The sequence below is a fragment of the Paralichthys olivaceus genome, chromosome 5, assembly GCF_024713975.1.
Source record: "Paralichthys olivaceus isolate ysfri-2021 chromosome 5, ASM2471397v2, whole genome shotgun sequence".
NCBI lineage: Eukaryota > Metazoa > Chordata > Actinopteri > Pleuronectiformes > Paralichthyidae > Paralichthys > Paralichthys olivaceus.
The window spans coordinates 2,838,867-2,866,267 of record NC_091097.1 but is presented as its reverse complement, the minus strand read 5'-3'; the positions used below and the strand labels follow the sequence as shown (position 1 = coordinate 2,866,267).

The following is a 27,401-nucleotide window of genomic DNA, read 5'->3' as shown; positions in this document are numbered from 1 at the left end:
CCAACATCCTGATCCCAGCATCCTTTACTGAGTGCCACCCTACCAAAAGCAAATTGGCACTGACGTGTTAGATTTGATTCTATCAGAACACAACACAATATCAACATCATTTTAAGTAAAATAAGCACTTTGGTTGTTTAAGTGCTTTAATTGTGGTTAAATAAAGAAAACAGATTAAACAAAAATATGTTGTCTCCGGGTGACTGGGAGATCATCACATTTCCTTAGTTTGCTGGCTCATATACTGGTGTGTGCTCTGTAGGTAATTTGTTATTGGACGCTACATGCTCTTCTCATTAAGCTTCTCATTATGCCGGCATAGACAACAGAGATGAAGAACTTGTGCAGTTTAATAAAGATGAAGTGTCTGCCAGGGGGTTTAGCTATGCTGGAGGAGTGGCTCTGTGGGGAAGCAGTGCTGCTCCTCTGTTGGTCAACCATTTCAGTCCAAACTGAAATAACTGCTATGTCTCTAACGGTTGAATTGAATGAATTGATAAATTTAGCCTCACATAAGGTACTTGCCTTCATGGCCCCCAGAGGATGAATTCTACCGACTTTGATGTTGCCTCAACTTCACTTTACTAATGCCATGCCATTGTAACCAATACTTGTTACAATACTGACTAAATTGTAACAAGTTTAAAGACATTTCCTTTCATTTCAGTAAAAACATTACACATAGTTCTTTGTTCATAGCATCTTTATTTTCTTGGGTGCGCACAATTTGGTCAATATTCTGTCTTTTTCTTTAATTTGCAATAACACTTACCCTTTGTTTGCATCAAGCTCCCCTGGCAAAAGGCCTGAAGCCTGCAGGAAGTGGCCTTTTAAGCCCAGCCCACAGGAAGTGGAGGAGGCCAAAGCATGATTGAAGAGGGGGGAGGGTTGACTTTGTTTAAAGTTAATCTTTTTTTCGCTTGTGTATCTACTTATTCTGATAGGTTGTTTATGTGTGTATGTTTATTTGGGTAATTAATGTTGTATGTTTGATAGGTTTCAACTGTGTGCCCTGGACTAATCCACCTGTTCGTATATATATATATATATATATATATATATATATATACCCCCTGTGTGTCATTTGTAGAGGAGGTCTATTAGTTATGTTGAGAATATTGTTGTCTTATTGTTTAGTTGAACTGTTTAAGTTCCAGCCCTGATTTTTGTGGTTTATTTTCAATTTTTTTTAATTGGATGGATTTAGTTGATAGTATTTGAATAAAGAAAATTATTAAAAAGGAAACTCCTTTTTACACCTTTGTCCTTCACCTCTCTGCTTGGTCCCCAACACATACATATAATTAGCAAATCTTAGTTTACTGACATGCTAATTCAAGAAATGATTACATATAGAGTTTAGCTCCAAGCACCACTGTTCTCAAGCAGCCTCAGTGGTCCGTTAGCATGGCTGTACATGATTAGTTTTGCTTAATATTTAATTGGATAGTTCATTTTAAATATAAAATGTGCAGGGTATCATATATTCGTGGTGTTGTAGTTGCTGTTGTCTGTGAAGGTCTATTCAACCTGTCCGTCTCCATCTCCCTCTTTGTCTCTCCCTGCCTCTCCATGTTTCTCCCTCCAGGAAGCAGAATGTGTGTAATGTCGCTAATGGCTGGAGGGCTTTTATTTCTCTCTGCTGCTACTACTACTACTACTCTGCTGGTACACACACACTAACACACACACACACACACACAGATGGACAGCTACACACCCAAATCTCACTATGACATCATGATGGAGTGTCAGGTGCTGCTGGATAATTTCTGCCTCGATATGTGTTCGCAGGAGGGGAAGAAAGGATGGTTATGAATACTAAACAGCCAGCTAATGATATCTATTGTGTGTGCATTTGTGTGTGCGTGTGTGTGTGTGTGTGTGTGTGTGTGTGTGTGTGTGTGTGTGTGTGTGTGTGTGTGTGTGTGTGTGTGTGTGTGTGAAGGTGTGTGCGAAGCAACTAGCTAATGATATCTATTTTCTTAGTGAAAAAGCCCACTGTGTATCCCTGCAGTGGATTTCACCCCTCTCCTACTGACTGCGCACACACACACACACACACACACAAACACACACACACACAACAAAAAGAGAGGGAGAGACTATCTTTGTGAGGACACTCACTGACATAATGCATTCTGACTCTGATCTGAACCTTAAAACCAAGTATTGATCCTCAAACAGCCCGCTGAAATTAGAAAGTCAGAAAGTGACACAATCTCATCTTCACCTTTTAAAATGTCCCCACAAAACACTGAAAAAATGTATCATCTGTCAGTATTGTTTTAAAATGACATTGTCTTCAGAAGAAAAGTGTCGTCTCTGTCTGCTGTATCTCCCCAGCAAAGGTGGAAGTGATGTGATTTTATTCTGATTTTGTGATTGTAAAACCTGAAGGTTGGGTTGAGGTCTCTGAGACATCTAGCGTCAACAGCAGACACTGTGGTTTGTAAGAAACCTGCAATAACAGAGCATCCTAACATACTGCCTCACAGTGCGGTACGCTGGCTGCTCAGCAGATGACAAAAAACACTCTACAGAGGATCATTAACACAGCACAGACAAATCATTGGCTGCCCCCATATCTCACAAAATATCACAAATGCCAGCTATCTCTCTAGAGCCCAAAACATTGTCAAAGACTGCCCTCACCCTGGCCACTGTCTGTTTGAACTGCTGCCCTCAGGAAGGCGCTATAGGTCACCGAGGACTGGAACAAAAAGAAAACTGTAGACTGTGCAATAATCATGTGCAATCTATGCACTCTTACTGTGATATGAAAGGTGTTTTTTCTTTTTATGAACGTGTTTCTTATGCACCCAGTGGAGTGGTACTATGCATTTTGTTGTAGTACAACACAATGACAAAAGGCTTTCTGTTCTATTCCTATAAAGTCTAAATTATATATCTTTCTTTTTCTCATTCACATTTACACCTCAAACAATTTACAATATCCAATATACCTCAACTAATGTTTTTGGGCTGTGAGGGGACGTCGGAGTACCTGAAAAAAACGCAGCTCAGGCACGTAAGGTCTGCAGAGTTGGTGACAATGCTCTGTATGATTGTCAGTTACTTCATCAATATAATATAACCACTTGAAATTTATAGAAATTTTTAATTGTAATTGTTGTAATTCAGCACTGTGTTTTTATAACCCACCTCAAATCAAAACTTTTAATAGAAAACAATATGAACATGTCCCACCATTACTTTTTAGAGGATCTGTCTGACAGGGATTTCCCACAGTCTTTGTCCACGTCCCAGAAAAGTATTAGCATGCTACCATTGATCTTTGTTCTTCCACTGGATCTGTCCGTTTATAATTTCAAACCCATAGTATCCTTTTCCGTTCATCAAAGGTGGAGGGGATTATCGCTTTACTTTTTGGAATTTTATATTCTGATATCTGTTGAGCAAAGGCTAAACCCCTCTCCTGTCCCCTTCTCTGTGATCCATGCACACAGCACTATTGGCCCCTGTGTCACGACTCTTGACACCCCCAAGTGATGTCATTCCTTTGGCCCTTAGGCAAATCGACCTTCTGGAGGCATGGACACAGGAAGCCTCTGTTGGACACTGTTTGCATGTGTCTCCCTCACATGTGTACATGTTGGTCTGTGTGTGCGTGTATATGTGTGTGTATGTGTGTGTGTGTGGGGCCCACTTTCACACAGGACCCACTACTATCCGATAATTAGATTGTATTAATCTCTAATTAAATTATCAGAATTCTATTCCACATTATGACTAATGGAGAACATATACAATTACACACACACACACACACACACACACACACACTCTTCTCAGCACTGTGGCAACAGCAGCAGGCTGGGAAGCTGACCTTCGACCCCTGCAGAGGTCAGGTCAGCATGGCAATCATGTCTGTTGTTTGAAAAGGAAGACATGTGGGCATCTGGCTTGAAACAAGGATAGTCTGTCACATGTTGTGTAGACACAAAACTTATTTCGGCCACTCTACTAATTAGCGAAATCAGAAGGCAGGAGGATGCAACTGCCAGTTTTTTGCAGAATTTCACCAATCAGGTGGTAAATGTAGATAATGTAAGTAGAGATGTGACTAGATGGAAGCATGGATTTGATCTGCATTGAATCACTGCTTACTACTGCCACCTGTCCGTCACATCAGTTCCCACCAATCACCCTTTCCCATATCCCCCCTCACCCATCAGAACACACACATGCAGGCAAGCACACACTGAGAATGAGGAAAAGTGAAAGATGGAAAGAGAGGGACTCTTTTAGTAAAATGGTGTCAGTGTAAGAAGTATCAATCAAAGTGACAGACACAAGTTACACAACTAAAGACACACACACACACACACACATACATAAATGCATACACAGCCACACACTCTGTCTCTGTCTCTCTCTGTCATGCACCCATGCAGACATATAATTACTCCCACCACCACCAAACTGCACAAGATACACACACACTCACACTCTCCTGCTTTCTCTCTGTCTCACACACAGACTCACACACACAGAGGCAGGCAGTGTGAGTATGAGTGATGGTTGCAGCTCGTGTCTATCCATTACAGAGGTCTGGCTGCAGACAGGTGAGCAGGCTGATACATGAGGAGGGCTTTATCTGCACTCACCGAATCCCCACGCCGTCTCATTCAGTGGCTCGCAGCATTAACAGCCCCTGACCACCTCCCACCCCCTTACACACACATGCACGCACAGACACACACACACACACACACACACACACACAATTCCCTTCCTCAAAGAAAATATTTTTTTTTTCAAATGCAGGAACACTTTAAATATAATTTCATTGTCAGAATTTGATATTAATGGCACTGGAGGGGAGAAACATGAGGTGGGTGTTATCTGTGCTCCACACCGGACCCATCACTCACAGTTTTCTTTAACTGGTAATTATACGCTGGAAAAGATTGTTTTTAAAGAATATATTTATGTGTGCAGTTTGAGAAAATAAATAAATAAAAAAGTTTAATTACTGTTTAAATTCAAATAAAAGTACAGAGGCAGATAGTATTTATATGCTGGGTGTCACCTTCACATGGCAGTGAAACTAGACTTTTCAAAATGATGTTTATAAGCTTTTTACAGCTTTTGCTTCAATAAATACATAAATCAATGCTCATCTTAGAGCGATTTATGTAGGAATTTATACACATATTGAGGGAAACTCAATTCTGAAGAAAGTATTAACAAAAATGTATTGGATTGAATTATTTTGATGTTTAGATGATTATAGATTAATCATAGATGATTATATGTTACTTTTAATTACTAATTCCTGTACTACTAACTGCTGGTAGGCTATGTGAGGGTCTCTCATGTCTGATGACAAACTATTCATCTTTATTTCATTCTTTACTGCGGCTCCAGCTCAATGTATATGATTCAAATTAGTACTTAGTGTAAATACTCAAAAGTCATACTGCGAACTTGTGTGACGCAGTCACTATGTAACTTAATAGTTTATCAAGCACCTTTTTATAGTCTAGGTAAAATGAACTATGGTGTGTTTGCCCAATAAGTTCAGTTTGTCCAGGCTGTGTGTTTTGCAGTCACACATTGCATGACTGGCTGTCATTATATTTTCTTACATAACTAGTGGTCCTACACATTGATCACACATGGATTTCCTACATCATGTTGTGCACTTGCAATACCCATATTTAATACCTACCTTGATTCTAGTGGTCCAGTACATGAAGGGATCCTGGGCGCTAAGAAGGCCTAACAAGGCTTTAGATGAACGCCTGCACGCTCAGTGTATAGTTTTTAAACAAGAGCAGGCCCAACCAACACACTACAGAAAAGTTAACCAAGCTCCCAATGGGCTGTGCAGCTGGTGTAGCAATAAGGATAAGTAGGAATGAATCTCTAAGACTCGAGTATAACCAATACTACCAGGAGCAAGTTCTGAATTACCATTATTTTCATTCAGGGTGAATGAGCATCTTTACATTTCTCTTGGCACTCCTACAGTCAGCTTCATGGTGAAATGTGTCACAAAATGAAAGGTACGATTAGCTACACTGACTTAGAAAATAGATTGTTGGAAAGTCTTGATTTTTTCTGAGAACATTTTCCCCCTGAGGTGTGTTGAGCATCTTGAAGCTGGAACACAGGGAGGGTGGAAAGAGTTAAAATGAGCAGACAGTCATCACTTTAATCTTCATAATGGAAGCTAAAGAGAACTAATGATACCTTTTCTTTTACTCCTCCCATACCTCCTTCCATCCTTTTGTCCTTCCCCATTTCCACACCTCCATCCTTAACCCCCTGACCCTACCTTCCTCACTGCCTCTCTGGGTTCCACTTTCTCTTTTTTTCTCTTAAGTCCTTCTTCCTGTTTTTATTCACCCCACTCCCCATCCTTGATCGTTCCATCCCTCCCTCCTTGCCTCAGCTTTTTCTTTATTCTACCTTTTCTACTTGCATCTCTACATTCGTTCTCTCCTCGGACACAGCCGAGGTGTGTGTGTGTGTGTGTGTGTGTGTGAGGGCTGTAGCTGTCCATGACAGTGACTGATAGCCAGCCGTGGTAAATGATGCAGAACTTTCTTTAATAGGAGATACAAGAGGTGGTTAAAAATCCTGCCTAATGGAGAAATATGACACAGGAAGGAAGATGAAGGAAAACGTAGACAGAGCAAAAGAAATTATGTAGAGAAACATCTGTAATGAAAGATGCAGCAGAGGACAGACGACAAGAGCAAGAGGAGAGAGATGAGCAGAGGAGGGGAGGGTATAAAGGAGAACTGGAGGACATGTTTTTGGATCAAACTTAAATCAAGTCAAGCTCAAACATCTTGGAAATGCTACTGTGAAAATATGGGATGTGCCAAAGTAAGCAGGAAAGCTAAAACTTTAAGCACAAATTAACCACTAGATGGCAGAGTAATAATGCATTGAGCCTGTTGGTTCAGTACATGATGAGCTCAGATCACCTCAGGCGGATGTTATTGCCAGGTCAGTACTGACGTCCAAACTGCTCAAGCCCTAAAAACAGAGACTTTTGGAAACAATGCTGGCCCTGTGTCACTTTGAAAACCTCAGGGTTGCATTGCAGTCTGGTCGGAGAGAAGCAGAGACTTTTGGAAAAGACAATGCAAACACCCATGTTCGCTTCCTTATGTGATCTTATCAGTCACAAAGTATCCTTCCCAGATTCTTCATGAGCTGCAGGAGTTACTCACAGTTGATGCCATCAAGATACTTACTTGTCAAATCATAAAGTAACTTCACCTACTGTGTGTGTGTGCCTCGTGCACATGAGAGCATGTCTTGTGCATGTTTTGGAGCTGGGCTGATTGGCCAATCCCATCCCAGTATCAGCCTCCTGACAACCCTCCCCCACACTAGATCTTAGGCTAAATCCACATTATGTGTCAGTTTTAAACCTCAATCCAGATGAGGGATTTAGCTCCATATCAGAGACAATATACGTTCACATCGCGTTCACGATCACACAAACATCGTCCGACATGATACATGTCAAAAAGCACAGGTCAACAGGAGGAGATCAAGATAAAGATTTAAGGTAAAATAAATAGTAATAAAAAGAGAACAATTAGGTAATAAATAGACATTTGATACATGTGTTATCATGCAATAAGCACAGCCATAAAATATGTAATTTACAATGACTACTGTCTGAGTTTAGTAGCCTGATAGCAGAAGGAATGAAGGATTTGGAGTACCAGTTAGTTCTCCTCGGAGGTACTCATGAGACAAGACATGATCAGGTTGGCTGATACTATTCCTTGCCTTCTTTTTCACCTGATTCCCCCTCAGGGAATATAAGTCTCTATGCTTGACTCCAATCATCTTGGAGCAGAGCTTGACAACAGGCTAATCCATTTAACAACAAATAAAATACATTTTAAAAGATCTTCGATAAATGAACAATACAAGTTACTCAAGATTTAGTTATTGAAAGAGTTCAGCTTCCTCATCAAATGGATTCTCTGTTGTCCACGTTTGACTATAGACTCAGTGATTATATCAAACTTAAATTGAAAGTCAAAAACTGTTCCAAGATACAATTTATACAACTCCAATCTGGACGTGTATGACGCTAGCTTTAGGTTCAGTGTACCATTTAATAAATTTGGGTAATGCAGGATCCTAATCAGACTCTGAACCCTGAAGCACAGATAAGAGGACAGTGTCATCAGAAAACTTAATAAGAAACCTGGTGCAAACACAGCAAACCCAGGTTATAGGATTAGAGGTGTATTTATTCCAACATGACTGAAATGTACTGCTTTTTATAATGACATGCATCCACTACTGTCAGTATGGATGTAATTGTGTGTGTGATTGTGTGCTCCTCTGATGGGATATCTCCCATTCATCTCCTTCAGCCTTATTTTAATACAGGAAATCAAAAAGAAGGAAAGAACAGCCTATTCTCCCGCATGAAAAACTGTTTAACGGCTGTGATGTGGATAAAGATATGAGGACATTTGGATCACAGCAGTGCTATTGTTCCTGATTTGCATGACGAACCACTGACACACACACACACACACACACACACACACACACACACACACACACACACACACACACACACACACACACTCTTTATCAACATACTGATCAGCTTGACCTGAATGGCAGATTGAAAGGGTTTTGTATTACTCTTCTATGATGTTAAACTGAGAAAAAGCACATTTGAAAAATAATTATTAAAATCAAAGCATTTAATTAACTGTTTATTCAATACAAAATCATTATTCAGTGGACATCTGTCTTCCAGTTCCTTTTTTTAACTGTCATGTTCAGACTTTCTTCCACCAAGAACAGCAGAATCCCTCCATGCCCACAATTCTAGAAACACTAGAAATGCTGCTGGATGAAGGCCAGTGGATTATAGACCCATCACAAATTGTCAGCACCACCCTCAGACCAGACCTGTAACTCTGGTCCAACAACTTGTGAGTCATCTACTTCCTAGTGACAGTACCCTGGGAGGATGCTGTTGATGAAACGAATGAGAGGAAAAGGCTGTGGTAAGCAGTGATGACATCTGAGGCAGAACAGAAACCAAAAGTTTGCCCCGTGGAGATCTGCTGCAGGAGTTTTATTGCAACATCCACCATCAGGAATCCATAGACAAGCCCTGCACCTGTTGAGTTTCACACAATAATGGAACCCGAGGCAGACAGTTTGTGATTTACAGTGATTTAATCCAAACTCAGATGGAATGAGGGTAGATGTGGCGAGTCAGGCTGGTGGAGAGTTGTTGGACTGGTGTCCTGAATCTTTGCAGGTTGAATGAAGTGGTGAGGACGAGGCAGGCTGGAGGCTGGTGCACCTGAAGCACAGGGGAATATGATCAAAAATCTAAGAAAGGCAAGGCAAAAAACATTCAACGGTAAACCGAACGAACTGGCCGAGACTGGAAGGTGGAGCCGGGTATAAATACTGCAGGAGCTTGATAGTGAAGGGTGGCAGGTGTGCAGCTGAAGTGCTGCAGTGTGATCGTAATCCAGGGAGATCCTTGTCGCTCCGCCCACGCACAGACAGGACACACAAGAAACACAAGGGAGGGGGAAACACAGTGGAGACACTAGAGAGAAGGGACCGCGGAGTACAACAGCACCAGACCGTAAAGAAAATATCAGAGACTGCAGCAATGGCTCTGTACACAACTGATGATATGTCCCCAACACTGGAGGTTACCAACATCTACTCGTGAACCATGACATATGAAAACTACTGCTAAAATTACACAAAAATACAAGCTTGCTTATTTCTATAAAAGCATAGCAAGAAAACAATGCTTCTGAAGGTCACCGACCTCAGACCTCTTGAAGGTGATAGAATGGTCTATTCAAACAGATAAAGGACACTAAGGGCATGTCAGGAAAATGGAGCACAGCCTGGAGACAAAGCAGCCCACAAACAACAGAAGCAGTTGAAATGAGAAAATGTGGAGATACCCACGGCTAGTCAGCCTCCTTCAGGTTTGGTTTTGGAGGTTTGGAGCCCAAGATAGTGGACCATGTTTAAAAAATGCATGCACACATTTTCCAGAGGTAGATATATCCCATGGGTCAATCTTGCAAAAACATTAGGTCCTTCATTTCCAATAATGCAACAAATGCTTGGTTGATCCCCCCCCCCCACTCCTCACCATTAGTCGTAACTCAGGCGTTCCAAAATCAAGGTAGCCCTGATGCCATCATTCATCATCATGACGTCGTTATTTTGTAATTCATGTTCACATTGTGCTTTTATAGAGCACATTAGCAAACTTAAAAGAAATATATCATATTTCAAAATAATTGTCACACAGTTCATGTGACATCTTTGGGGCGAATGAGCTTTTGGGAGTGTGTGTGTATCTTGTATCTTGTATGTGTGGTGTGGGATTCTAACAAGGCCTGAGACTTATGGATCCCCTGGGTTTTAATTCCAGTTTAATAAATATACTGGAAAGTAAAGAGGGAGCAGATACAACATAGAACCTTTCTGTGTGTGCACAGGTTGCATATGCATGCATCTCTCTATATATATAGAGAGAGATGCATGCATGAATATGCAAGAACAGACAGACAGATAAAAGCAGGACAGAGTAAACACACCCTAGATTTGAAGATATGAAGTCAAAGTCTGATCCATCCTGAAAATTATAACTTGGTAACTCATTAACTCCTGTCCTACTTCCTGGAGCGATCCCAACCAATATGAATACATACAGAGAGCAGTGTATTCAGCAACACTGGCATTCATCTAGAGCCGGAATTTCCCACAGCAAAAGATGTTGAATTATTATAGCGTGAGATAAATCATTCTTCTTGAATTCAACTCATTACTTTGCTCAATAGAAGAACAAGAAAAAACACCCATGTCCTTCAGATCACATCCATTATCAGAATATATTATAGAATTTACTTAATTTTCAGAATTGTATTCTTCAAAGGAAAAAAAATGTGTTGCTGTTTTTGAAACCGATATGACAACGTACTCTTATTGAACTGCTGACATTTTGGATGAGCATGTGGATTCGGAGTGTAATTAAAATTGGAATTGATCGTAAGGTTGGTCTGCAGGATTACACAAAAAAACTGAGCAGATTTTCACGAGGAACCCATTTGATGTTGGTGCAGATCTTGACTTACAGGAGGATCTTTTAGAGCTACACAATGTGGTAAGGGGTCCTAACCAAGTGTCCAAATGTGACAGCTTGGGAGTGGTTTCATTTTGTGATTTCACAGAGTGGCAGAGTTCTTGCCGATCATGTGCAGTTTAAGATAAATTGGGGGGGTTGGGCTGGTGATTGGGGTCTCAAGAGCTCATGCAAAAAACATCACAGCCACGTTCATGTTCACGCAGACACTGCACAAGCTCTCGCATCTATGCTATAGCCCAAGGGGCGCGAGATGAGATCAGGTATCGCAGGTTCACGCTGATCTTGTCTCGTACCCTTTAGGTGAGAGCTTGTGCGGTGCGTGCACGTAAATGTGAGGAGATGATGAGTGACTTTTCAATTTTGGGTGAACTATCCCTTTATGTTACAACTGAATCTGGTCTGGAGTCAGCTTTAGTTGACTGTTAATTTCATAATATGAAGTAAATTGCTTCACATTTTATGACTTCAGCCAAGATCCTCAAAAGCATTGTATGTACAGTGTTGTACAGTGCGTGTGTGTTTTTGTATGTCAGTGGGAGGGGCTAACCACAGCACTTGTTGCTCAGCCCTCACAGGTGGAAACAGATGACGAAGTGACTGTGGACAGGAGGGAAGGAAGAAATGTGAAGGGAAAGAATACATGAGGATAAAGGGCAACAGGACAGTGAGATGTAAGTTCACAATGTCGATTTGTGGCTGAAAAGCTGAATTCAGGAGTTTTGAAGAGGCTAAAAGTTGATTCTGAAATCTGCAGAACTCAACGTCTGCCAGAGGGAGACAACAGCTCCACATCCATTTCAATCAGGTGAGACGAGCAGTGCAGCCCTGAGGTGTTTGTACTTTACATTGTGTGTTACTCTGAAACTGTATCCAGTCTTACTATATGATTGATACAGTAACTTTTCATATTAAGATTTGACATCACAAAACATATAATCTTATTAATGCAAAGCTTTGTTGAACATTAAGCCAGTGCTTTACAACTTCTTTGGGTCGAGACCCCTTGAAAAGAACCAGAAGAGTCAAGTTGGGGTTCTCACGTTTCAGATGTCTTCAGTAGCTGTTCCCCATCTCGTCTACTTGTGTGGTTCAAACTGTTAAAGGCTCAAAATAAAATCATTCAATATTTCACCAAAGAAAGTAGAGAAAGGAATCAAAGAAATTACATCAGAAGGTTTTCCTCTTTTCTACCATCTCACATTCCCTCACTTTTATCTTGAACCCATTGGACTTAACCAATGAACTGTATATAAAGCAATAAAAACTAGCTCCACATCAACCAAAAATGCTGCCCAAGCATGATTCCAATTTCATATAGGAAACATATTTTATTGCAGAACTACTGTCGGCCCATAGTTTCCCAAAATATATTTTGTGACGCTTCTGTAGCTTAACGTTTTGTTGTATTTGACTCTGAATGCTGAACTAAATGATCGGACACTTCTTCCACTTCATAAATCTACAATACTGCTCAGCTGGAACAAGATATTTATCAAGTTATAGGTAACAAAGCAAATACGGTGTGGGTCGTTTTTGACCAAAGCATGAGTATTTTGCGTTCAGACATGCACCAACACTGATTAAGCTCCTGACATTCTCCAGAGGGGCTGCACGTGAGAACAAACTATCAGAGTGAAAGGTTCTGGACTTTCTCTGGAGCATCTCCTGCAAGCTCCCTCGAAACAACTCCAGAGAACGTCTGAATAAGCCCATGTGAATCCATGTGCAAATACATTCAGATTATCTGCGTAGTTTCGATTTGCTTGGGCCTGATCCTGAACCTTGAATCTAGTCTTGTAACTTATTAGCTATGTTGCACCATTAATTTTTATCCAACCTGCCCTGTCAAGATTATAAACTGCTGTACACTAGAAACACACATGCACGGACATGTCCTGCGGAGAATTTCTGCAGGATCGGGTCTGGACTTTCTCCTAAGTTCTTGTTTCACACAAAGCAGCAAAGGGTTCTCTACTCAGACATGTTCACAACAGCAACTAACTCTCCACAGTATTCATGTGGTGCAGCGGACAGAGGGGGAAGTCACGTATTAATGAAGTTTTTGTTTACAGCACATCTACAACAGTTTCACTTCTTATCACCACAAACTCTCCGTCACATCTTCACCAGTGTGTCCTACGTGTGTGACAGCACTTTTTCATCCTGGGATAATTCTTTTCTTTTTGTTTGTTTTGTGTCTGTCATCGATCGTCAGAGCCCCTCCAGCTGAACCAGGGAGAGTTAATTGCCACAGCCGAGTCTCGTAGGCCAATTTCTCTCCCTGGATCCAAAAGGCAGCAAGAAAAGAAGATGGAGAAAGAGAAACACACATGGAAGAGACTGAACACAGCTGAGCTGCCAAGACTTTCAATTACTAGTTTTGAGTTTATATTGCTTGATTTGGCAGATTATAAACAAGTTGAAATCTGAGTGGTTTGTGTCTGGTGGTGTTTGGGAGACCCCGGTGGCAACGTTGTCTACGACAGTGACGCCCAACGTGGGGACCAACACAGCCAGAGAAACTCACCTGCAGTTTGAGATGGCGCTGGTTCGTATGTGGCCATGTACAAGGAACAGGCAGTGGAGAGCAGACGGCAGCTGGAGACTTTTCAGAGGCAGGCGGAGAGAGGCCTGCTCCTGCTCCTGCTCCTGCTCCTGCTCCTGCCTCTCAGATGGCGGTGAAGCCGGCTGCGCCCGCTCCTGGTTCCACATCGGCTGTGTGGCCAGGAAACACAAGCACTTTACAAACACACTTGTACACACTCGCCAATCCATTAGTCTGCTCTGCTATACATTTCTCTTTCTCAGCACATGTACATATTAACTGCTGTGAGACACACACAAACTGTGCTGAGGAACACACACACAAAAAACAAAGCTATTCAGATAAAGACAGGCAGGTGAACACACACAGTGACTGTGTGTTGAAGATTTATTCCCAGCATATATATCTGATTCTCTTTCCCTACCTAACTTTTTTCTATTTTTTTAAATTCTAACTCTTTTTATCCTTGTGCCCTGCTCTCCTCAGCCCTCTGTCTGTCCACATACATCCATCATGACGGATTCATCTTCCAGCTGGTGGCAGCTGCCCTTTCTGAGGAAACAAACATCCCAGCCCAAGGTTATGAACGTGATCCCTGAAGAGATTGACTCCAATGCTACCACTGGCCAGCAGGGGTCTGGGGCAGCAACTGGTGCCGCAGAGGTCTCTGTGATCGACTCAGAGCAGGCCAACCGACTGGAGAGAATCATAGATAAAACGACGGCCAGCAAGGGGTGCCATGTTAAGGTGTCGCGCTCCGGAAGGTTCAAGGAGAAGAAGAAAGTGCGAGCCACGTTGGCAGAGAACCCAGAGATGTTTGCAGAAGTTGGCCCTGCGAGGAATGACAATAAGAAGGCGAGGAAGTGACATGACACGCAACTTCTCCAAAGATTAGCATAGATGCACACACAAAGAGGTGGTAACATAAACTGAAACTATTGTTCTGCTCATCCTCAGGTTCATAATTTGTGTTATTACTCGAGAAGGATTGCCGCTCTTCATTACTCTAATGTTCAGAAGATGCACCACTTTCCTTATAATGCCCTTTGCTATTGTTGCTCTTTTCAGCCTGAGTGAGCATTAAGCCCAATTCATGCTTCATGCGACACAGACCACAAGAGCTGGGATTGGTCCGCACGGTAGCATCGTATGTCAGGCAGACTAACCGCCATTTTTGAATTGAGTTGAAAGAACAAACACGGACCACATCTGTATTTTCAGAGCAGAAAAGAAAAATCAATCGCTCTTCAACATCCATCAGCTTCAACTCCAACATGAACGGCTTGGTGTCATTGTTCTGCTGTAAACAGAGACGCCAGAGAGTTTTTAAATAAGTGGACCAGAAACAGAAGACACTCAACACCAGCAAGGAAATTATACCGCCACTAGTGTTTTGGCAGTGTGATTGCAGTCTCACACACTCCTACACACAACTATGAATACGTGGCTACATGTCTCCTTTTGGAATCTCCTCAGTAATATTCTCATAAAACCTGTTTCAAGTTACACTAAGAAACAGAGGAGAAGTGTGAATCGTGCCTAGTTCATATCTTCATAGAGCCAAAGTGAGACTAGAACTTCCACTTTGTAAAATCCCATTTGAAACTGCACTAATAAATAAAAATCCAACCTTGGAACAGAGCTCTTCCCACAGTCTTAAATCATTGTTTTCAATATTAGTGTTACCTGCCTTAAAAGAACACAATTTCCCATGAACATCGGAGTGAAGAGGCGAGCCCCGTTTTTTCTGTGTCAATAATTATTGTTGTAATTATGAATTTTAAAATTGACAGCATCTGCTGTAGCGGAGCTGAGCAGTGAACTCAACGCTTAAAGCAGCTATGTGTTTGGCAGGTTTAGCTGATGATAGCCAGCGTGGGCATTAACAGAACCAGATTTCTCAGCAGAAACATTGCGGTTTCAGCATGAACGTCTTCCCTTTGCTTCTATCACTTTTTTGCTTCTACTTTCCTACAGTGTCCGGTCTGCACTAAAAAGCAGACCTGCCCAGAGAGCGTAGTAAACACAACGATGGCCGAACGTCTTTACAAGCGACCATCACTCACTCAACAAGTTCAGCGGCAGCAGATCACCTTTTAAGAGGTTCTGTTCAGTTACAGAGGACAGCTCAGATGTGATGTCACGGCCCTTTCACTTCAGGTGAAGGGGAGAAATTAGAGGAACTCCGTCTTCAGGCAGGTCCATGCACATCCACACACTTACTGCCATCAAATGGTAAATGTATACAGAGCTTTTCTACTATTGATGGCCACTCTACGTGCTTTACAGTACAGTTCTGTCATTCACCCTCACATTCGCATAATGCATCTATGTGCAGCACTTTCTCAAATACAGTACCAACACTAGTAATTTGTTGTTCAGTATCTTGCCCAAAGACACTTCGGCATGTAGAATGGGGGGGATTAGTGTTGAACCACCAGACTTCTGGTATTGAACGGGCCGCTCTACCCCCTGAGCCACAACAAAGGTTGCAGAATTTGATCCTTCCATGTAAAAAAAGTTCATAGTGGCTGTGCTGTATACTGGAGGGTTTCTTTAACTAATGGTCACTCTGTTCTGTCACAACAAGAAGCACCGGATCATTGTGACTGTACTTTGTTAAGAATGGACTCTGTGACTGGACCTCTCCAGCTCCTGGAAGACTGCAACTGTCTAAATTGATTTTAATGAGGTACATGTATATATTTAGTTATTACATATTAACCAATTGTATTGGTGGACGGCTAATGTCTGGGTAAATGTGCAATAAAGTTCTTTGAAATTAAATTCATGAGTTTGTGATAACATATCAAAGAAGAGTCATGTTGTTGTGTCATTACTAGACCGGCCTCTTCAAACACTCCCTCAGATTACTCATTTGAGCTCCAGACCAAAGTGGTGTTATCTACATTTATTGTTAGAATCATGAATCATTCCTTATTCACTATCATTGATGTGCTTCACTTTTTACCAGCTACATATGTCACCAACTAGCCATGTCACCCTGTCACCCTGTCATGAGGCTTCTAGAGCTATTTATCTTTTCTGTTAAAAAAGTAGTGAAACTGGATTACCACCCAAAGTGAGCAAATTATTAAGCACAACATCAAGTGTCATAATATGCAATATGGAGTAAGTGTACTTTATTTATTACCTGATCTTGATGCACCTGCCTCAAAACCTAGTTTTTACTTTGATTATTTTAGTTTTGTGTTTATGTTGTGAACGAAATCATGAATCAAATCATCCATCATATTACCACAACAAGCACAAAGTAATGTAGAGCTGAGCATATCCAAAGTGTACATATAGAAGGTGTGTGCTGCCACAGCCTTAATAGGTCTGAAGTTACTTTTATGCAGATGTTTATCTTATGATATCATTTGGGATAATAGATCATTAATAACCTCTTTTAATCTGAGTGATGTCAGCCCTATCATGATGTAATAAGTGTCACTTCACTGCTCCAGCTGTTGATCTGGTGACGATGACTTTGGATCACATTCATAAAACAATTCACGGGGACACTTCTGCATGTGGAATGTGGGAGTCAGGAATCAAACCGCTAACCTCCTGGTTAGTGTACGATCCGTTCTTCCTCCCTATCTACAGTATCTCCATGTCCTCTACACTTTGCAGTAAATGACCAACACAACGCTGGACTCCAACTACATCACAGCAGTCAACGTGCACACAGTGTTGCCCAGCAGAGGGCGACCTTGGCCCATCACTACATCCCCAGCCGGTCAAATAATAATATCTATAATAATATAGCACATCTCAAAACAAAGTTACAAAGTGCATCACAAGTAAAAAGACACAAGTAACAATCTTTAAAACAGACAAAGAATAAAAACGCTAAAATTTAGGCATGACCTCCCAATACGACAACAATACTCGGTCAAATCAGGGAATGCAATACGATAAAAGACACTTTCTGTTTGGATTCTGGCTTAAATGAGGACAAAAATGCAGAAGCTCTGTTTTGTTTCATTTTATGTCAATGTTGAAAACCATTGACTATAATAAATACATTAAAATAATAATAAAAACAATAAAAATACATGTATTCATATGCAAGAGTCAGTTATGAGCTATCAGCAGTGCAGTGATAATAAAACACTGCTACACAATGTTCGTGAACGCATCACTGTAATGATCAATCACCTCATCAATACACACAGAGGTGCTGTGGTCACTCAAAACCACTGGGGGGCGTCCTCACCATGTACAGTCTATGTAAAAAAAAAACTCCCCACATTCCAGTACCTCAGCATTACAATGATACTGATTAATAAATGATGCCATCTAGTGGTCAGGGACAAACACACACATACCTTATACTTCTACTACTGTCACTACTGTTACTACTAAAAAATTAAATAATAGAAATGTGTCATCTCAAAACTGTTTTTCTGTCACAGTTCATTCACTAATTGTTGTTTTTAAGATCTCGACCTTTCAATGTGAAGTGCCTTGAGATCATGTAAGTCATGAGTTGGCACTTCACAAATAAAATTGAGTTGAATTTAATGTCCAATCAATTCAGACCCTGCAAGAAGCTGCAGAAGAGTTGAATTATTGCCTTTTCTACAAAGATCTTCAAAAAGACCTGGTAGTCCCTCACAGGTGGAGATAAATGATATTTCAAGCAGTTCATTGTCTTCAACTCACATCACTGGTGTCTTTATTGTTATATTATATGGGGGGGTGGCGCAGTCCAGGGAGAGCCGACCTGGGAACCGGAGGGTCGCCGGCTCAAGTCCCCCGCTGGAGCAAACTGGTGGCTGGTGAGCTGCCGAGTTGCACCTGAGCAAGGCACCGAACCCCCAACTGCTCTATGGGCACCATAAAATGCCCTGCTCTCCCTCTGTAATGCGTGTGTGTGTTGTGTGATCTGAGGGAGAGCAAGGTAATAAATTTCAATTGTGTGTAACTTACTGTGCATGACTTCATGACAATCTTAATCTTAATATTCACTCAGTGATCCATCACAGAGCCAGGTGGAGCACACAGTCAACATGGAGACACTGTAAATTGACCATGTGACAGTGACTTTTTACACCATATAGCAAAAATTCAAACTACTCCTTTAACAATGACTTCCTCATCCTGGCACTGCACAATTTTTTATAATATAATGTAATATAATATAACATATGAATATATAATGAATGAATGATAATATAATGAATGAAAACATAATGAAGGTCTTTGGATTCAGTCATGGTTCATCTACAGTTTGCAATCAACTTAATCCTTTTCTGCATATCTTTGGACTGTGGGAGAAAGTACCCAGAGAAAACCCACTACCAAGCCTGAACATTGAATGTTTAAGAGCAGAGTCACTGGATGAAGCTGAAACATTTGAGAAAATTCTCTCATTAAACCTGGGAGAACTGTAGGAGTGTGTTAAAGAAAGGTAGGTCAAAGTATCAGCTGAGAAGACGATTCATTAAGAGCAACAGAAAACTCTTTTCATGCACCTTCATTGTCTGTATGTCTCTATTTCTCTCAGGTTTTCATTCATTAGTACTGGACATTTAGGATTCAAAGAGAATAGAATTAAATAAGATCTATAATAGTCACGTTTTTGTAGAATTATTCTTCAAACTACATTTCTTTTATTTGAAACAGTCAAGTGTGATTGTTCGATAAACACGTTTCACTACAGCTTGTTTTTCACTGTTTCAAATATCTCCTGTATGTTTTTTTTAATTGATTTTTTGAAATGAACCACACACAAAGAAAGGACACGAGGCACAGGGTCCGTTTTCTCATCTTTTAATAACACATTCATATCTATGCTCTGTTTTGTTTACAAGGAGTTTAAAACAGGTGTTGATGAGGACTAAAGGAATCAGGCAGGCAGAAGGTGAAAGTCCATATACAGTGAAGACCGACGGTGCCGCCTGGTGAAGGGAGGGAGACTCGGCACCTCTCACGTTGCACCTGAAGTCCCTGGGACATGCAAGAGTCAAAAACACGGCTGCACGTTGAGGCTCATGGAGATTGTGATTTTCAGTCTTGAGGCAGAGGCCAGATGATCGGATTAAAGGTGTCAGACTCCAGCTCTGTGCAGCGTGAGAACAACAGACATGCCTCAGGGGTCCTCCCTCCTTCCACATGCAGCGGCGGCACAGTCGGCAGAAAACAACAGGTCCTTTTGCTTTTTGAAACAACTCATCAGAAGTGAAAATAGATCATCGATCAGTGTAGCAGGTCCTCGCAGGGCGCTCTAACTGTAGAAAAAGAAAACGCTAAATGCACCCAAACATAGTGGATACAATCTGCTGTCATTAAAAAGAGAGAGAAATTAGAAATAAAACATGAAGGATAATTTGAGTTTTTTTTAAGTGTAAGTTTAATGAAATAAAGAAAAGAACATGTAAATTGAATGAAGAAATCTCATTTATGTTGGATTTTTAAGAACATTTTAAACAGATGGTAAGCTTTCGTCTCCCCCTGTCACTTTTTTTTATTCCATTTCGTAATCCTTTCAAGAACAACTAAGAATGAAGAAAGAAAACAAAATCATCTTTGGAAGAAGTAAAAGATTTTTCCTTTAATAGACTATCCACTACAGTATATGGAGATGCCGCTACCCAGTTATTCATTTACCTATACTTCTTTCGAGCAACTGTTTTTTTTTTTGTCGTTTTTTTTATTTAATTTTTGTCCTTTTTCAAAAAAAAATTTACCATTTACCTATTTTTTTTCCTAAGAGGTAGATCAACAAAACAATTACATGGTTACAGGTGTCGTGCCCCTTGATTCAGAAGGTGAAATCACAGGGAGGGACGGAGCTGAAAGAGGATTGTGGGTAATTTTAGTAGTCGGAGGCAGGTATAAAAGACTGTGGCGTTAAGTTGTGATACAAAGTGAGGTTACTGACTAGAATCAGCTTTTAACAGCAGATTTGTGAAATAGAAACTGTTAATACCTCGTCATGATTGGCCCACACCTGGACCAATGGGGTCACCTAAATCCTACCCGACACGTGAAGAACGTCCTCGTCCCAGCCGCCCTCTACCCTGCACCACAATGTGTCCATATTGGGGTTTTTGTCTTCTTTTTATTTGTTGTTTTTTTTTTTTTTGTCATTTTATTTAATTAACTCATTTATTTTTACAGTCCCATCTCTTAGCTGGAGACGTAAAATTTCAAATACCGAAAAAATAAATTAAAGAGTGGAAAAAGAAAAAAAAAAAATGGCTGTAACAGAGACTGTCCGTCCATTCTACATCTGTCCGACTGTTTGCTCGTCTCGTTTGTACTAAAGAAAAGAAAAGAAAACAATCTTCTAGCTGAGTTTGCTTATGCTCTGAGGTAGCGTTCCTAGTTATGTGTCAAGAGGTTGTTTTTTTGTCTCATCTCAGTATTGTGTCCCCCTGCCGGGTCAGATCTGTCGAGACTCTGAGCCCGTTTCTGCAGAGGAACGGGGGCGATACGTTTCACGGAGGAGTTTGCGTTGTTTTATGCTCCTCACTAGATTTTGAAAACTGTCCGTCTGTGTTGATTTCTCTCTGTCTGTCGTCTGTCAGGCTGAGCTACATGCTGCAGAGCTTCTAAAGCAAAGCTGCGCTCTGCTGCCGCAAACTAGAAAATCAGCAAGATGGTTCACCCTGAAATTCTTGAATTATCAAGACCCCAGTCTTTCAATTAGGGGACATTAGCCAGTGAGATTTTTGCCCATTCACAGCACTGACTTAACACTGGTGCTGATCATATTCTAAAGCATGCCATAGTATTAAAGATCGTCAACGAAGAATGATACCGACTCCCCTCTTCTAACACAAGCTCTCTACAGGTAGGGTGGAGTTACGCCCACCAGGGGCCCAACAAAGGCCCTTGAAGAGGTCACGGTTGGGCCGTGTTCAATGGGAATTTTTTCAGTCTAGTTGATTTTCATATATAGTGAAATCTATTTAAACAGAAAATCCATCTGAGCTAAACCTGACGGTGGCTGATGTTTGGGCAAATATGTGACATACTGTGATATGTTTTAGAAAATGGTCAGCACTAATATTAAGCAGCACATTTTAATGAATGGGCTAAACAGTCTTGGAATAAAGTTGATTAAAATCATCTAGTTTGATGCTTCTTAGTTTGTGGCAGTCTATTTCTTTGATTTCTTTTATATTTTTACACGGTGTGGCACCTCACACTGCCAAACTGTTCACTAGAACTTAATAATAGATCACTCAACCTGCATTTAGAAGAAGGACAGGATACTTTTAGGCCAAGAAATGATGCAGATGTGATTTCCTCACAGCGGAGAGGAAATGGGAAGAAATCTGAGGAGGATCTGCGATTTCTGTCCCTGTCAGGATGCAGGCTAAGAATAATGTGAGCTGCTCTCAGTGCCACAAGTTGTGTGTGTGTGTGTAGTTTCTTTTACTGTCACAACAACCCTTACATGTTTTCTCTCTTCTGTCTCTACTGTACATACAAAAACAAGATGAGGGAATTTCAGTTCCAAGATGAGATGCCACCATTTGAATGTAGTAACTTTGATTCTGAAACACAACTGAAGTTATCTTAAGACCTTTAGTTCAACTGTTGCAACTTGTTTGTTTTAAATGGCTCTGTACTGCATTTTGGACCGAGCCCCTTCCTGTGTGTTTGGCACAGTTACTGTCGTGTCGTGAACTACATGTTAGCAGTCCTTCGTATTTAGTAACTGCCTTTTGTTAATAGGTTTGTGCATTCAGAAATAAAATAACAAAACATTATAAAATTCCACTATTTTAAATTTCCTTTTCCCCAAAAAAAAAGGAGTCAGAACGATAGTGAGGAGAAAAAAAAGGTGGTTAAAGTAAGAAATCAAAAGGTCTTGAACAGAAGTGAGCGAAACGAACACGGTGGAGACCAGCGCGAGAGAGGGCGAGGGACCCTGACGTTCCCGCCCGCTCCAAAAATGAAATGATTTTTTTCTTCTTTAATAAAAGTAAATAGGATCTCAATATTCTCCCAGAGTACAGAGGAGAGGAGAAGGAGAAACGGGGAAAGAAGGTGGTGGCGTTCAGTTGTTGCGAGAATGGGAGGAAAAGGTGCACCCTTTGACCACCCTGCCACCCCCCTGCCCCTCCCCCTATCCTCACTCTTCCTCCCCCCTCAACTCTCCACCTTCTTCTTTACAGAACTGCCTCAGGTGTTGCAGGAGGTTTTCAGTCATTTTCATAGATTTGACGTAGTCGACATGTTTCATCAATTAGTGCAACAGTACGTCCCCAGATGTCACGTCCAAATAAAGCTTGCTGTATTGTCATAATTTTAAAAAAACAAAACAAATGAAATAAAACACATGAATCCTAACCAATCCAAATGGTTGTGGGCTGAATAAAGAATCCTAACTGTCTTGGTGGTCATGAACAGAGCTCTATGGTTTGGAAAGAAGTGGGAACCTGACACAGGACAAACATGTTGAGCTGTGCAGTTCTCACCTCTGGACAAAAATGGAAGCATAGACACAATAGAATAGACTTGTCCCTGTGTGATGGTGAACTGTCTGGGTAGCCGATGAAGGGTAGCGGTGTATGTTGCCGAGCGTTATCCGTGAGTTATCTGGCAGTGTCCTTCAGTGACTTGGCTAAGCATAAACTTTTCTCTCTCAACGGCTTTTCCCATTATGATTTTTTATGCTTTTTTTCTCCAAAAATACAAAAAAGTATTGTGATTTTAACATTTTTATGTACAGGTTTTCATCTATCACTCAGCTGAGTTACTGTTGTGTTCAAACTCTCTTGCTTTTCTTTTTTGCTCCCATTTTTTCTAAGAGGTTCTTGGATTTCTCTGTCCTTGGTCTGGTGGAACTCAGACGGAGGGGCCATAGGTTCTTGTCCTACTTTTTTCTGCTTTTTTTTTTCTATAAGGTTCACCCAACCACATCCCTTGACAAAAATGAACATTTAAAACCAATGAACACAAACACACTCATGCACCATACACACGTGTAGCCAACAGGGAGCATCTGAGGTGTCGTGGTCAGTGCACAGGTAATAAATATTCACATTCAGAGAAGTCAGAGCTAGTTCAGGTGTGTGTGAGTAGGTGTGTGTGTGTGTAATGCCCTCTCCTGTCTCCATGTGCAGTTACACTGTACATGGATCATCCACTGCTTATCTGACAAGTTCCCAACCTGCCACTGAGAAAGGTAAAGAAAGACGAGGTGAAATCTGTCTCCAAAGCTCACTTTCACGTGTCCTCTTTCAGGGTAACTAACTCATTATTGTTGTTTTAAAGCCTTGTCATAATGTTTGGCGCTTCATGATGATGTCATCACGATAAGGCAGGAGAAGAGGGTCCTTCAGGTTGGGCTGGGAGCCACGAGAAAAGAGACTCGCAGTGACTTAATGCGACCTGAGGATGAGGTTGTCTGAACGTCATTCTGCACGATAAAAATGAGTAACACCCCCCCAAAGATGACAAGAGACCCCAGTGTGCACTTTAGGACCCCCCTCTCAAGTTAATACCACTCCCCATTGGCCAACTTTCTGTTTCAGACAACAGCTGCTCCAGTCACACTTCAGGAAGACAGAGAGCATGTTTTCTCACCTAAAAAAGGCAAAATGGCACTGAACCCATTTCCTCAACAACAGCATTTTGTCTCTCCTCTGCTTTGAAAAAAAAAAGAAAACACTGCCTCTTCATCATCCTGAGCTCATTCAACCAGCATCACACCAAAAAAAAACAGAAAAAAATAACCAAAGCAACAAGACAATACCTAAAAAAAAATATTTCTTCCTTAAAAAAATAAAAATTTTCAGGACTTTCAGCTCTTCTTTTCTTTTTTCTTCTTATATAAAACACCAGCAAGCAAAAAAAAAGTTAGGAATACTGAGGTAAATTTACCCTGAGGTAGGTTTTTTTCTTTTTCATTTCTTCTCTAATCTGTTTTAATCTTGGCGAGAGCGTCCAGGCATAGACCCCGCCCCTCATTATCATACGCAGGCAGGGTCCGGAGGCTCCGCCCACAGGCCTTCGGCAGATTGGGAGAGAGAACAAGGAAGCCGCTCCCCTTCGGTCAGATTTTACCTCCTCTGAGCTCAAGGCAAGGAGCTTTGGAAGACTTCGCCTCTTTTTGGGGTTCAGGCACTCGACTAAGGCCAGTCTCACAGTTGCTTTACTACCACAGGCCACACATTAGAGGCCATGTCGGTCAGACACAAAGACGACTTTAATTATGTGGTCGTCTTAAGAACCCCAGCTCTTCTGGGGATGCCATCCTGTCTAAGACTGGCCTTGAGCGTCCAGCGCTAGAGGACGACAATGAGCAGAAAGTCTCAGACACTTCTTGTCTGTCTGTCATTGCAGGACTTTTTCATACAGGTGTGGCGAAACCTCACACTTGACTCCCTGCCTTCAATACATTCACCCGAGGGGCCGGGCTAACTCACATAGCATATATATACAATATATATAAAATATGCCATTTAAGGTGCGGGCCGCTAGCCAGCTAGCATAGCTGCTGGCTGTTTTTAATGGTTTCATATGTGTGAGCTAAGCCACTGCAATAGAACTGCAGGACCAGCTGCGACCTCAGCTCCCCTTACTGTCTCTCGCTGCGCCTTCCGCCACACAGCTAAATGTGGAGGAGGGGGCTCAGTGCCTCCCCAGCCCCAGCCTTGGTGTAGGCTACATGATGCTACATTTCATAGACAAGGGACTGGGGAATAAACTGAGGACCCCTTTTAAAGAAAGGCAAGACGGCCAGACGCAGCATTTCTTTACATTTACTTGAAAGATTATATATTTACAACCTCATATTTTCTTCCTTCTTTTTTATTTTCTAATCTCTCCGCTATTCAGAAAGGTCTTTAAAGAGCAGTGTTAACATCTGCGGCCCCTCTTCCAGACTCTCATTGGCTCAGGGGTAAGGGGTGGGTGGGGCTAGCCCCCGACCTGTGACCTATCCCTCCGAGCCGCTGCAGCAGTTTCCCAGCTCCCTCTCCCGGCTCCGCCTCACTGCATATTATCAATAATAGCTCTGAATAAAACATTTCTATACATATATCTCTATGTTTTTTTTTTTTTTAAAACCACCCTTAAAATATAGGACTGACCGCAGATGGTTGGAGAGGTCTGTAGGGGGCGACAGAGGGGCAAATGGGCCCCTGCTAGTGTGTCCCAGGAGAGCATAGATTGTAGACAGGTGTAAACCACAGCAGCAGGGCTCCACCTGACATGGTGAATAATGTTGCCCATGTAGTTTAAACCTATCTGATCCAGGATCAGTGGAGCTGACTGTAGTCCTACCAAGACACACTAGGAGGACACCACTCGTCCCTCTCTCCATCCCTCCTCTCCTTTATCCATCCATCTTCAATCAGTCTTTTCTGGCCTGGCATCTGGTCTCTGTTGTCAAGTTTCTTTTCAATCTTAATCCTCTTTTTTATTCATTTCATCTTTTGATTTTATGTTTCCCTCCTCTCCAAAACACCTATCTTTCTCTCTGGCTATCGGGCGTACTCCCTCCCTCTTTATATCTCTCCCTGTCTATCGCTGGGTCCGTGTGTCGCTCTCCTATATCCGTCTGTCTGTCTTATCCGTCCGTGCGTGTGTCTGTCTGTCTGTCTGTCAGTCAGGCAGGGGTGTCCCACAGTGTTTGAGGAGGATGTGGGGACCCTCACTTCCTGCGCGGCTGGTGGTCCGGAGTCAGCCCCTGTGTAGGACTGCCCATCTCTGTGAAGCCCTGTGGATTAGGGCCGGAGCCCATGCCCCCACCTTTCTGTGGCTGTTTGACCTGGGTCAGGATGTCCCGGATCTTCCTCTGAGCCAACTGGAGGACAGATGAAAGATTATTCATCAAGATTTCAGTGTAAAAATATAACTTATATAGCAGCAAACAACAGAAAGACAAAACTCTATGAATGTGACTTAACATTACACATCTCTCTGTTTTAAAGGTTCAGTGTGTAAGATTCAGGTGAAAGGGATCTTTTGGCAGAAATTGAATATAAAATAATTGTGATGTTTTCATTACTGTTTCATCTAAATTGTACGAATTGTAGTTTTCTGTAGAACAGGCCCTTTATATTTAAATACTTTGTGTTTACATCCAGGGGGTCCTCTCTACGAAGGCCGCCATGTTTTTTACACTAGTCCAAACTGGTCAAACTAAACATCTTTTTAATTATTATGATAAATGACCATGACGATCAACAAGTTCTCGTTCATGTTTGGAAAGGGAGGGTGAGGTGAGGGGTATTCAGCTGCAATATGCGATTTCACCACTAGATGCTACTAAATGAACAGGTTCACCAGATCAAGTCTATCAGATGAGTGTGGGTCTATTTTCCTAGATTTATTAGCAGATTGCACCGAAACCCTGTTTAAACCTAGACCTATGTAAAAAAAATAAGAGGAATATGCTCATTATGAGGATGTTATTATAGTTTGTAATATATATATATGTAAAATGGGGAAACAAGACTAAATACCATTATCGCTCAGCACTGAAGGCAATGAGAGGAACCTCATCAGGTCATGACAGGACTAATAAACACCAACAACAGATTCAAAACCCTACTTCTTACTAAATCTATTCAAAGTCAAAAGAAACACGATCTGCTCCTGGTATCACATGTGAGCTGCTGAATTTACATTTGAAACCCGACAAACCACTACGTCTTCACAGGAAAACCAACGTATCAGTCCTGTGTTCAACCGCAATGAAAGAAGTGACTGTGTTGG

At 41.5% G+C, this 27,401-nt stretch overlaps 1 protein-coding gene and 1 long non-coding RNA gene across 3 annotated transcripts in view; one reads left to right on the top strand and one right to left on the bottom strand.

The window, feature by feature from the left end:
- The first annotated feature begins 11,726 nt into the window (after positions 1-11,726).
- On the top strand, positions 11,727-16,492 carry LOC138407791 (uncharacterized). The gene is made up of 3 exons (XR_011241125.1): positions 11,727-11,832; positions 11,916-11,966; positions 14,193-16,492. It is a non-coding gene; the product is annotated as an uncharacterized lncRNA (long non-coding RNA).
- A 9,255-nt stretch (positions 16,493-25,747) lies between these two features.
- Positions 25,748-27,401, bottom strand: part of igf2bp1 (insulin-like growth factor 2 mRNA binding protein 1) — a 47,625-nt gene continuing 45,971 nt past the window's right edge. The window contains exon 15 of one of the 2 annotated variants that reach the window (XM_020103674.2): positions 25,748-26,487. In XM_020103674.2, coding sequence (XP_019959233.1) covers positions 26,335-26,487 — 153 coding nt within the window. In that variant the 3' untranslated portion in view covers positions 25,748-26,334. The remainder of the gene's footprint in view (positions 26,488-27,401) is intronic. The other variant, XM_020103675.2, reaches the window with a different exon arrangement.